The sequence below is a fragment of the Agrilus planipennis genome, unplaced genomic scaffold, assembly GCF_000699045.2.
Source record: "Agrilus planipennis isolate EAB-ADULT unplaced genomic scaffold, Apla_2.0 scaffold5, whole genome shotgun sequence".
Lineage (NCBI taxonomy): Eukaryota > Metazoa > Arthropoda > Insecta > Coleoptera > Buprestidae > Agrilus > Agrilus planipennis.
In genome coordinates, this window is record NW_020442468.1 from 3,549,263 (window position 1) to 3,562,235 (window position 12,973).

The 12,973-nt window shown below is 34.0% G+C and overlaps 2 protein-coding genes across 6 annotated transcripts; one reads left to right on the forward strand and one right to left on the reverse strand.

The window, feature by feature from the left end:
• Positions 1-4,964: 4,964 nt before the first annotated feature.
• LOC108734819 lies at positions 4,965-7,173 on the forward strand (the record flags this gene model as incomplete). The annotated part of the gene is made up of 3 exons (XM_018466516.2): positions 4,965-5,760; positions 5,851-6,212; positions 6,281-7,173. Coding segments are annotated over 3 exons (1,332 nt in total), but the record flags the coding sequence as incomplete, so codon positions are not given.
• Positions 7,174-8,773: 1,600 nt separating this feature from the next.
• On the reverse strand, positions 8,774-12,581 carry LOC108735091 (myeloid leukemia factor). Of its 5 annotated transcripts, none has more exons than XM_018466923.2 (4): positions 12,414-12,578; positions 11,675-12,283; positions 11,367-11,504; positions 8,774-9,923 (listed from the first exon to the last, which is right to left on the reverse strand). In XM_018466923.2, exons 1-4 carry the CDS (start codon positions 12,464-12,466, stop codon positions 9,824-9,826), a joined length of 900 nt encoding a protein of 299 aa, XP_018322425.1. In that variant the 5' UTR covers positions 12,467-12,578; the 3' UTR covers positions 8,774-9,823. The 5 variants fall into 5 exon arrangements, with proteins under 5 accessions (XP_018322425.1, XP_018322449.1, XP_018322441.1 ...); XM_018466939.2 differs by lacking the exon at positions 8,774-9,923 and adding an exon at positions 10,666-10,708; XM_018466916.2 differs by lacking the exon at positions 8,774-9,923 and adding an exon at positions 10,728-11,177 and having other exon boundaries at positions 12,414-12,581.
• Between the last annotated feature and the right edge of the window lie 392 nt (positions 12,582-12,973).

Consider the following 12,973-nt stretch of genomic DNA (forward strand, 5'->3'; position numbering starts at 1 on the left):
AAATAATTAACAACAAATTATTTTTGGTTGCCTACGTGTTGTTGAAAAATTGGTTTTATTTGTCGGCGCTATTACTCGAACAGTTCACACACAAAGACAATCGATTTCAGAAAACTTGCTGAATGCTTAGTGCCTTTCTTATATAATAAAAAACAAGCATAGGACCTAAACAAGCTGAGGTGACATTTCGCTTGAGTCCAAAACTTCGGAATGATTTAATTTTAGCATCATTTAATAAGTTTTGCTTAACAAGTCCAATACATATTTCGATTTTCAATTTTCTTAACGCTTATTGAGGCTATTGGCTTTTTCTGTTCGGTTTTTTATCATGAGCCCCGTCGTCTACCATGCATTGCGACAAAGTCTTTACGTCAAGGTTCAGTGACGTCAAATTATTGATCGGCGCGTTGCTCTAGCGTCGCGACGCTTACCACACGTTCCGACGACCATTCGAACAATTGCTATCACAGCTCGCGTTGAAGTGCTCGAACGTCAATATTAGGCGTCGGCGAATCGGGCCAGTTTTTTGGTGAGTTCATACTCCACCATCAAACCAAAGGTGAGCAATATAATATAGGTAAATTGTTTTGTACTACCCATTTTTTATTTCGATACAATAGGGTACTATCGCATGACACATACCGCGTAGTTTTATTGCGTTCGTCCTACTTTTTTAAAACAATGTAACCTACAAATCCCTAGTGTAGATTTTAGGCATCGTACTTTCTGTAGATATTTAGGGGCATTTCGCTGTTGATAAACCGAATAGCTCTGGTTTAACCGCTTTTTGATCTACCCTCGCCCCATATAGTCTATCTTAATCCCCCCTGACTCCTCCACATGGTCTACCACGGCTTTATCCTGCATGTGGTTTACTGGAACCTTCCACCCTTACAGAGTCATATGGTTTAAGACAGTCACCTTACAAGTCAGTTCAATGTACTGCTATAATTAGTTGTTAGATTGATTCGTATAGACCATGTCGATAACGTAGGCTAATCTCCCACCAATTCTAAATTATAAATTGATTCGTTTTCGTAAAGAACCGAAACTTTTTGGAGAAAGTTCTAATTCGAAGAAGAGATTACTCATCTACCGATCTGTTGTGCAATTGAATTCCAGGGTTAACTCAAATTATATGAACTTATAAATAAACTGCAGGGAATATTGTAAAATAATGTTTTTTTCCTTTGTTTTCCAGTTAGTGGGAGTCACCAAGATGATCGTGTATTTTTTGAAGGAAACGGTCAAATTGTGCAAACATAAACATTTCAACAGTAATCGCGAGAATCAGTGGACTGAATCAGAAAATAATAAGTGCGTCTTAATTACAATCGTTTCTACTAATACAACTATTACTGGAATTAGCGAGTTTCAATAGAATAACAATTCGCTGTAAACTTTATTATCCGCCTCAGCGCAAATATTGAGTTACAGTTGCGCTCGCTTGAGTCATCACATCCGCATTGAAAATAAGGATCGGAGTGAGACAGAACAAAGAAAAGTGAGAAGGACAAAAGAAATAAAGAGAGGTGGGGTAGTGGCGTTATATTTGTCCAGGTTATACAACTCGAAACACTTGCACGTTTTCAAAGAACCACATCGAAATACTGCACGTGTGCACCCCTAGTGGGCTCATTTTTCTTTTTATTTGAAGCGTTTTCGTTGTATGGGTGAGTACTACCTACCATATCTTTCTATAAATAATAATATTTATGTCCACGTAATAACAATAATATTTTATTAAATTCGTCCTCAGTTTAGATATTTTAAAAATCATATCAATTAAATATGCTCGTGTGTAATCAAAAATGACGCAGAATTGTTGCATTTTTTATACATGTATATGTACATATGTACAGTATATAGCAGTAATTAATTACGAACAAGTGAAATCAGCTGATGTAGACGTGAGCTCTCGAGAACCATATGTTCGCCAAAATGTATTTGAAAACAATCAAACAACTCTCATTAAAAATGTTGTCAAACTGTTCTAAATGTAATTGTACCCTACTTATAAATAGAAAAAACCAATGAACAAATTCCCGTAAAGATCGAAAAACTCATAAAAAATTTACATAGTGTCAGTCAGTGGGCTTGTTAGAAACAGCAAAAAGATTAACTGTTTACGACATAATACATAAATGTTTGGAAATAGAACTGTTCCTTGTAATTTTTTTTATTTCGAATGAATGTGGGTTTTACCTGGTATGGTAATGAAAGTGGGAGTTGTACCTATATAATTGCTACACCAACGAATTAACTAAAATTTTGATTACGAAACTCATTAGGGGAAAAAGGTAATTGCTAATGGTTTCGTAATTATGTTTTGAACGTGCATAGGCAGAGATGTAATCATTATTAAAATTTATTTGTTCCAAAATAATTGTGCACTGCGTCATTTTTCTGTTTTAAGTTTCGGAGAATTATTACGAACAAACTAAACTTCGAGGACGTAATTTGATAACTATCTATTATTACAGTATATAGGAACTGATGCTACTATACAAAAATAAGTTTTTGTTAAAAATAGTAATAGGTATATAAAATTTACGTATCTTCATACTTAAATAGGCACACATGTATTTAGCGTACGCGTACTTACGTACTCACGATCGAAAGTTCGCAAAAACTTTAAACGTAAAGTGCACAGCGCAAAAAAGACTAATTATCTTATCAATAAGCAAGTTAATCGAAATAATTATCATCTGCTTATTATACCTAATTGAATTATTGATAAAGTCATAAAAGATAATAGCAAATAAAATTTTGTTGAAGTACTTTACACGTGATACATAAATGACATTAAAATATTTTATAACAATTCCCATCTTAATTAGATATATTTATTTATTGCTTGATTTGATAATTGCATATCAAAAGTGTTTACTTTATTTGTCGTCATATGTCATATCGTTTAACATGATGCACGTTCCTTCCAAAAGTTTACATAATGCACATTTATCATTGCTTCGTTTGCGAAGGAATTTGTAAACTTTGGTTACTGTACCAACTAATAATATAATAACATATTCAAAACAATGTTTGTTTGGATGAAGATAATAATTATTACCATTGCAAAACAATTAATATCATAATGTACATTACCACATAAACAAAGACAGTCGTCCAGTTGTTTCGTATTATTCTAATAAGAATTATTATTAGGGAGGGAGGATTGTTCGCACATACAAGGTGCAAAAGTACTTAGACCGATGATCAAAATTTTTTATGCATTATTAGGTATGTAGCATACTCAATAGGAGGGTTAATGATGATCTTAAACTTCGTCACGTCACGCTAAGATACCATCTAATGCGATCACTGTTGTTTATGTGGAATAGGGTTTATGAAATCAAGTCGCGAATCACTTCACTTCACCAAATTGCGTTCGATTTTGAACTCGGCCTAATACGGTACATGTGGCATGAGGCGCACATGTGTTTGAAACTCATTATCCATAAACATGGATAAAAGCTAATGATCGTTACCGTTACAAAACAATTAATATCGTTATGTAAGTTACTGAAAAAAAATAACATTTATCGTCCAGTTGTTTTGTATTATTTAAATAAGACTTGTTATTGGGGAAGGGGGATCGTTCGCATATATAAAGAGCAAAAGTACTTAGATCGGTGATCAAAATTTTTTACGCATTATAAGGGATGTTCTATGCAATGGTGAGTATAAACTGCGTCACGTCACGCCACAATACCATCTAACGCGGTCAGTACTGTCTATGTGGAATATAATTTATGAAATCTCTCGCCACGAATCACTTCACTTCACTTCACTTCACTTCACTTCACCAAGTTGTGCATGATCTTGCGCTCGGCCTAATACGGTACATGTGGCATGAGGCGCACATGTGTTTGAACTTCGTTATCCACAAATATGGATAGAAGCTAATGATTGTTACCGTTGTATTATAAGGGACGTTTCATACACAATAGGAATGGCAATGGGGAGTATAAAGCGTGACGTGACGCGCTGCGATACCGTCTGACGCGGTAACTATTGAAATATTGTTTCTGGGGTTTACCGCGACTCACTTAGCTTCACCAAATTGCGTCCCATTAAACGCTTGGCCTAATGCGACACATGTGGCATGAGGCGCACATGTGTTTGAACCTTGGTATCCACAAATATGGATAGAAGGTAATGATTGTTACCGTTGTATTATAAGGGACGTTTCATACACAATAGGAATGGCAATGGGGAGTACAAAGCGTGACGTGACGCGCTGCGATACCATCTGACGCGGTAACTATTGAACTATTGTTTCTGGGGTTTACCGCGACTCACTTAGCTTCACCAAATTGCGTCCCATTAAACGCTTGGCCTAATGCGACACATGCGGCATGAGGCGCACATGTGTTTGAACCTCGGTATCTACAAATAGTAGCTTGCGCCCCCGATGACGTCAAGCACCAGCGACGTCCGCTGAATTACGTCAGGAGAGTAAAAACTACCCACCTAATATGGTTTTCCATGAAAAATCGATAGTGCCTGTTTTACGTGTACTTATTAAATAATGGCGTAGGCACATCGAAACGTGTCGAGCGAAAATCAATACCATTCACTTATAATTTATAAATAATGCATTTCTAACAAATGTGATGAAATTATATTTCATAAATGTTAGGACACGAAATTGGTACTATTTAAAGCAATATTGTTTCCCTTATTTTTATAGATCGTGAAAAAAAGTCGTTACAGCCGTTATTGTGTACAGCCAACCAGCAGGATGCTGTACATGAAGTCCAGCAACCGGTGGCTCTTCGCACACTGCATCCCCTTTCAATCTGCGAAATGGACCATACCGAACAAGCATATTTACCTACGGTCGGCAGGTAAAAATTCCGCAAAATTCCTCTCCCCTCATTTCCTTGAACTCCTTTCTGTTTCTATGCATCTGCATCATTTGTTTTTCATTCAGATGGGGCAACGAGTGGCCAAGTTGACTCGCAAGCCGAACAAAGTGGGACTCAGGCTGGCCCCTGATAGGGGTTAGGGAGTCGGTCAACTCCGACTTACCATGCTACCAAACGGGTGAAACAAACAACTCGAACGACGAGTTGTTACCCCTCAAATTTGCTCTTGGAGAAAATGGTGAAACAATTAAAAACAACGCCAAAAACAACAATAATAGGAGTTGCGATTATCAGTTCATATCGTTGATTGAAAAAACTCAGGTTGAAGGTTTATGGCCTGTGGATCATCCTCTTCCGTTTCCTTGCTGGGAAACGGAAGCAAAGAAGCCTCTTCGTTTGGACAGTCTTGGAAAGTACCAGGAAGTTGTGACCGCCATCGAAGGACATCTGCAGAGTATGTTGGAGGAAAGGAAGTACAATACGATCGGCAACTTTCTGGAGTTTTATTCGGCATATAAAAACAGCCAATGCGAAAATCTTTCTGAATTCTTTTCAAGTTACTATCCACGTATAACAAGTGAACATCACACTTGCGTTGGCCTAGCCTTGGAACTTTGGCAACGTCTTTCCAAAATCACGTCCCAAACAGTTCCGATTTCGCAACATCTCTTCATGGTCTCCTGCGAGGAGAATTTGGACTGTCCGGACGAATATGCCAATTTCGGTTACGATTTGGACAAGTATGTCGACACTTTGGAAAAAGAGCACGTCCTTTTGGCTCTGAAAATCGAAATGAACGGACGAAATGGGGTTCTGCTCTGCGATCCTGGGTATCACATTGGAAGAGTCGTAACTGTTATGGAAGATGGGGAATATCCACAAACTGGTAGGTAAACCATTGAAATCCATACTCCTCTGCAACCTTATGTTCGCAAAAACACTCACTCGCTTTTTAATAAACATTTTTCGGTTTCAGGTTGGTTCGTCCAGTCACAGGAATCAAACCTTACCAAAGAATACAACTATGCCTTCTCTTTAATAAACAGAAGTTTTGTGGCGTGGCAAGAGAGGAACACCAGAAACGGTTTGGTTCAGGCCACTTCTACAGCGCTAATTTATGTCGCAAAACCATACGTTACCGCAGTGGATGTCACCGAAAGAAGGAATCTGGTTTACAACTTCCGAAGTCTTTTGCAGAGAGACCCTAAGGGACACCTGGTTGCCGGTATTTACTTTAAGATAAAAGAAAACTTTGACGAGTTCACCATATTTTTCCAAGATAATGGGGCGAAAAAGAGGATAAAGTTGAATTTTGCAAGTTTTCTCAACCCAGATAGGGTAAGCACCTTTAGACTGTTCATGGTTGTTTCAAGATGTTGTATGCGAAATGTACCTTATTTTTACAGGTTAATCAGTCAATATTGGACTTGATAAAAAAATGCACTCAACAAATGAAAATGGTCGAGAACGAGCTATTGGACACTGTCGTTAATATAGCAAATGTTTTGGTTGACAAACATTTCGTCATACAAATGCTGGAAATTAATAACGCAATCAACTTAATAACCGAGGACAACTAGCATTTAAACGTTGCAAAGTTTGATTTTAGACCTACTTTTCCTTCTGTAGTTTTATCTATTGTTTTCTCCCTTATTGTCATTTTATGTTTTTTACATATACTTACTTGGCTAGCTTGTAAACTAGCTGGATAAAATTGTCCAAATATCTTATTTGACAGAATATTTAGGATCATAAGATTATGGTAGGAGAAGACTTCATGAGTGTTGTATTCTCATACCGTAACCTTAGGCATATCCGTCAAAGGAAACATTTAGATAACACTATCCAGCTAGTTCACAAACTAGCTACGTAAGGATATTAACTGACAAAAGTTCTTTTGTTTCGCACAATTAATTTCTTTGACATAATAATTAGGCAAGGGAATTTTTATTTTTATCAATTTATTACCTATACTTATTATGCACTTCGTTAGTTTGGGTCAAATTTCTTTTAGACTAACAATTAATTTAATTTTTGACTTGGTGTTTGTTTTAGTTAGTTTTACATATTATAAACCTTTCTTGTAGTGTATTGAAAATACAAAAGAAGAATTCATTCAAACTAAATAGGCACATTAAATTAAACACTCAAAATAACGCTTTGTTAATTATATCATCCGCTGTCTTTTCTGCAACTTTAGACTTTAGTTTTTACACTTTAACAACGTACCTGTTCAGGCTTAAATGAAATAATAGTTGTGCATTGATGAAGAATTAATAAATAAGTTGGTTCAGATCGATCAGATTGTTTTATTTCCGTAAAACTTCTTCGCCTTTCATGTTAGAAAGAAGTTTCTAAATGATATAGGTACTACGTTGTAATTATACCTTAACCAATCTGATTAGTACATAAATATAAACAAATTAATATAAATACTGCATGCAACTACCTTTACGATGCACCATTCTGGTTCTTGTAGAACTTGCATTGGGATTAGACAGTCATTCAAGAAGACACTTCACAAAACCACAAATTCTGAAATAATAATAAATTCTGTATGACTTGAAAGCGAAAATTATATTTTTCAATATTTTAATTACTGGCGATTTTGCAAACTGTTAGGTACTTCAATAAAATTAAAGATACCAAGCAATTACTTAATTACTTTATTTTCATGTTTAAAATTGTATACCATAAATTAAGTGCAGTAGGGGCACTATTACGTACAGCCCAAATGCTTCTGTAGTTTAATGGTATTCAAAGTTAAGTTTGCCCCTTAATATAATTAAACAATGATTATGACATAGGTGAATTGAACATTGAATGTAAATGTATTATGTATTAATATGTATTGTTATATTGTAATAATTTGCTTTTTGTCCCTTCCATTTCCATACCATAATCAGACAATTATAGCATGGAAGTAATATATATTGTAAATGTACCCAAATCAGATTTTAATAACAAAAAAAGTTGATATAAGACCAATGTATCAATCGCAAAATAAATGCTTTCTCGCAATGAATAAAACAAATGCCAGTACAGTGCTCTAAGGGAAACGCCATTACAGCATTATAAATCTGCTAGTTGGAGATTTGCTGTTTAAGGCAGCACATTTGTACAAATGAAAATTAAATAATAAAGGCTTACACAATAATCTTACCACAAATACAGGACAAGATCGGGCTTTTTTAACACAAAATCAAGGAAAATATACTCACTACCCGCGCAAACGCCATATTATGTTGAGACCGACAAGCCGAAAGACTGATGCGCTCTCTGGCGTCGATGGTCGACAACTTGCAGGTCACAGTAGGTCAAATGAACCACCCTTACATAACCTGTATTTTAATTTGTTATTTAATAAAGTATTTTATATTTTAACGAATTATGCTAATAAACTACACAAAAACGAATTGAGAAAAACGCTTTTGATGTGACACTTGATCCTAAAACAGCTTAATTACTTGTAAACGATACATGAAACAGATAACCTTAGTTTCGTATGATCCCACTTTATTATGGTTTAAAATTGTTAATTGTGACAATTACAGGGACTTTAACTTAATATTATAACACTTGTACTACTCTTTACTTACATTTACTCTGCAGATACTTAATATGAGGAGTTTCAACCGAAATAAAGGCAGGGTACTTCAGCGAGCAAGGTCTATCAAATATAATTGATTGCAAGTCAGACTCACTTTATTTTAAGTCAAGTATAAACCACAAAATAGTGGAACACGTAGGAAATATACCTGAATTGTATGATACAGTTTACTTCTTTATGTTTACTATATCAGACAATGGCAACAGCCTTGCTTTTTAATCATGATTCAAATAAAAACTGAACACTCTTCCAAACAAGGTAGTTACATCATCAAATCAAATGCAAGTGATTATAATTCAGATCTACTTTATTTTAAGGCAAATATAAACCATAACTTACTGGAATACGCACAAAAGACAACTGTGTGAAATATAGTTTGTTCCTTCATGCCCGCTATATTAGTGACAACAACCTTAAGTCTAACACCAGTAATTTTAAGAATTTTGAGCACACACCTATTTTCAAATATCTATACATTACATTAAAAATATACGTACAAATTATTATATATTACACATTCATTTTTCACTTGTGAGCATCTTTAGTGCCAAATTATTAATTTTTTGTATGATTTAAGATGTTTAAAATGTAAGCTCGTTATATTTTTATATTTGATGTGTGTTTGACTGGATTAAATATAATTTTTAATAAAATACTTTGTGCTTTATACTAATATGAGTTTAATTTTGATCTCGTCAAACGTCTACCTTACAATCTTAAGGGGTTCCTCATAAAGTAATATGTTCCCATCATACAAGTTAACAACTAAAATACTAATGTAAAGTAAAAAGAAATCAAAAACGACAAACAACGTTGATTAAAGGTCAAACGATTAAAGCGCTTGGGTAGGTACTTTATTATTTATTTGTTTTACTTTTACACTTTTGATTACAGAGGGATTTGATTTCTTTTATACTTCCATTTAAGCAAATTTTACGTAACATTACAGCTGTTAAAATATCCTTACACTTAATGAACCTTCATTACTCTCTTACATTCAAATAAATACCTTACGCTATTCCGACTTCAAAGTCACAGGGAATTTTTACAACTGCCACATAGAAACAAATTGAAGAAAAAAAAAATAAAAATTAATTATACAATAAAACACACTTAGGAAAAGTGGCAACTGTAAAACAGACGAAATTGTGCTGTATGCTAAAAGGGAGTCTCAGACTTCCCTTCTGCAAAAAACCAACTAGTATTAACTTAAATTTACTAGAATACAGGGCAGAGTGTGCCCATGTAGTTAAAATTATAAAACAAAACTATTTTGAACTGAAACACGAGGAAAATAAACTGCTTAGGGCTCCAAAAGGTAAATTCACTAATATCTGATTTATTCAATGATGTCGTGAGTTGGAGACCCCGAAACGCTCTTAATGTTTTTATTCTTCCTCGAATGATAATGACCAGACGGACTATAAGGGTGCGAGGAGCTGCGAAAACAAAAAATTAATTAATATGTAATCTACGCATGTTAAAAAGTATTTTTGCGATCAATAACGTTAATAACAAACAAGATGCAAGTTAGTTAACATAAATAATAACGACAAAAACAAACACAACATTTATGATGTAAAACAGTTTACTAATAATTGCTATGAAGAATGTTTCGCTATAGGGCAGTTTCTTTAGGTTGAATAAATATAAAACCTAAACTTTTTGTGTTCTTTTAGTATCTTTAAAGCACCTACTTCTTTGGCCTATGTAGGCTTTGTACATATGCTACGATTAAATTTGTAAATATCTGATTTTGAATTTTTGTTTGTGGTATCTTTACTGTTTTTAATATGATATTAATGATTAGATCACCATAATTAAATCTCCTCTTTAAACAATTACTTTCCCTTTTTTTGCAGTATCTCCACCGTTAATTTTAGAATACATACAAACAATTTTGTTAATGATTTATGTTTAGTGTGGCAAAATAATAAATGATTATTAATAAACTGTTTTCTATCTTAAGCTTTGTGCTTGTTCTATTCTTTATTAATATGAAAGTTACAATTAAATGCTTCGTCTGTACAATTTAATTGATCCTGACATTACAGTATTTTGTTCTTTTTAAAATAAAATATTTCTTTACAATTCCTTCTTAATGTCTTTTCTACAATTTTTGTTAATAACAATTTTGAAAAATGTAGCTCAAAATAAAAACACTTGTTATCACAAAAAAACGCCAATGTACTCACTTCAAATTCTACAATACTTTAAGGAAAACCTGTAATCATTTAAAAGGTGACACTTCTTTATCAGTAATGATTGATGACCTTATGGAAATATATGAATGACTGTTTTATGTATGACATTAATTTGCCTGATGTAGTAAAACTATTTAACTTTTGCGTTAAGTCAAGAAAATAAAAAGTTTAATGAGACATTGCAAGCCATTTTATTACAATTTGACGAAAATTCCAGGAAACTGCTCCTTAATTAAATTAACATTAAAATACAGAGAATTAAATGAATACTTCAAACTAGGACTTAATTTGTTTTCTTTTTGGCAGTATTATTTTTTTACAGAAAGTTTATAACATCTGGGTGGACCAATTTTTGTGCAGTATTTCTTTTTCTTTAATTTGTATTCCTTTACACTTTCTTCTGAGTTAATACAGTTAACAGGTTTTGAAACGAAAAAATGTTTTCGTGTAGGGCTTGACTTATGTGACTTTTTCTCGCGCTTGTGTTCCCTGAAATTATTTATTTCTTTTAATACAAATAATATACACAAACTATTACTGATTCCCACTTTAACAGATAATAATTACTTCAACGAATTGTTAATATGAATGGTGTGTAATAACAATTTATTGCTTATTTTATTTGACCAATGTAATAATGGCACGCAAATATGTGGTAATGATACTTGTCATTCATACCTTGGACTAATTCTGTCTTGCTTACGAGACCTAATAGAACGTCTTGGCAACAAAGAGGAACTTGAATGACCTGGCAAACTTAATTTATCTTGTCTTCTGTCTTGTGGACTGGTATTGGTACAAGCAAGTTTACAAGCACTGCATAAAATTTAGAAAAAAAGACATCCATACAGATACAACATCAAAAGGAACAAGAAAGGGTACATAGTAATGCATGCATACAGTATTAACAATGCAATTTCTGTAGACACTGTTTTAAAAGAGAATGTATGCATTTTTATGAAAAGAAAGTAGTAAATAGTAAATACCTGGCCGGTCCTGCTGTAATAGCTGGCAATCCACTGTGCTCACGGTCTCTGCCATAGCGATGTCTTGCTGAAGTAATTCTACTGATTTCAGGTCGATGACGGGTCTTTTGCTCCCATTCTTGATTAAAATCTTCAGCTTCTTCTTCATCAAGATTAATAAAATCCTCTCTTTGTTCTTGGTCACCTGTTTCCACATTTTGTTCTCTCTCTATTATATGAGCCCTCTCACCAATATGGTGTCCTATTGCCATCTTTTTCGTACCAGTTCTGGAGTCGCAAACGGTTTTTTGAGTCTCTTTAAGACCACCTGGGGCTGTACGGGTGCTGGATGTGGCCTTGTAAACATGGGGTCTTCCATCAGGCCCTGAAGTCATGCTTACAACTGTGCTGGTGCTGTAGCAGTGAGCATTTGGGTTTTCAAAGGACGATGACAGCAATCTGTTGATGTTAGGCATGGGTGGAAAGCCTCCAAATGGCATGAGACTCCCTGCACGTGAACCTGTCAATGCAGGTATCCCAAAGTCTCGCATCCCCATAAAATCGCCAAATGGATCACTAAGAATTGAGTTCATCATGCTATTCACGTGGCGCATTGTTCTCATGTGAGACCTGAAAAAAGGGAATGAATTTACGAGATAAAAATTTATCCTAAACAAAGCATGGCGGGATTTGTCAAAGCACTCTTATGTATCTACTTCAATTTGTACAATATAAATGTCAAATTAATAACGAAACTCACCCAAAAAACGGATCGTTTTCTAAATCACCCATTAGAGAGCCAAACAGAGACATCGTTTAAATGTTATTTATTCACTTTTCCTTTTAAAATTAACGCTTTTCACCACTCGTAATAAATACAATGTAAATACACGACACTACTGTTAACAGAACAATCGAGCAAATCATAGAATAAATGATCTTGATAATGACGAAAAACATGAATTGATAACAATCTATATGATAATCTATGGAATGTACTGTGTTTGTTCAGGTTCTGTGTGGCAGATGGCGCATGCTGTTCCTTTATATAAAAATTTAAATTTAAAACTCACATACAGGGTGTTCAAATGTTAATTAATTAGTTTATGAAACAATATATAAAATTTAAAATAATCAAAATATACTTGGAGTTTTAATTTGGGCTATAACAATAATAATCACTTATTATTAGATACCAATTTTTATTCATTTCATTTATTATAATTTGATTTATCATTCATCATTATATCATTCGTTTGCCACTTATTGCAAATTATAGCTTTATTTAGAACAGTATAGTAAGTATAAATTGAGCTACGT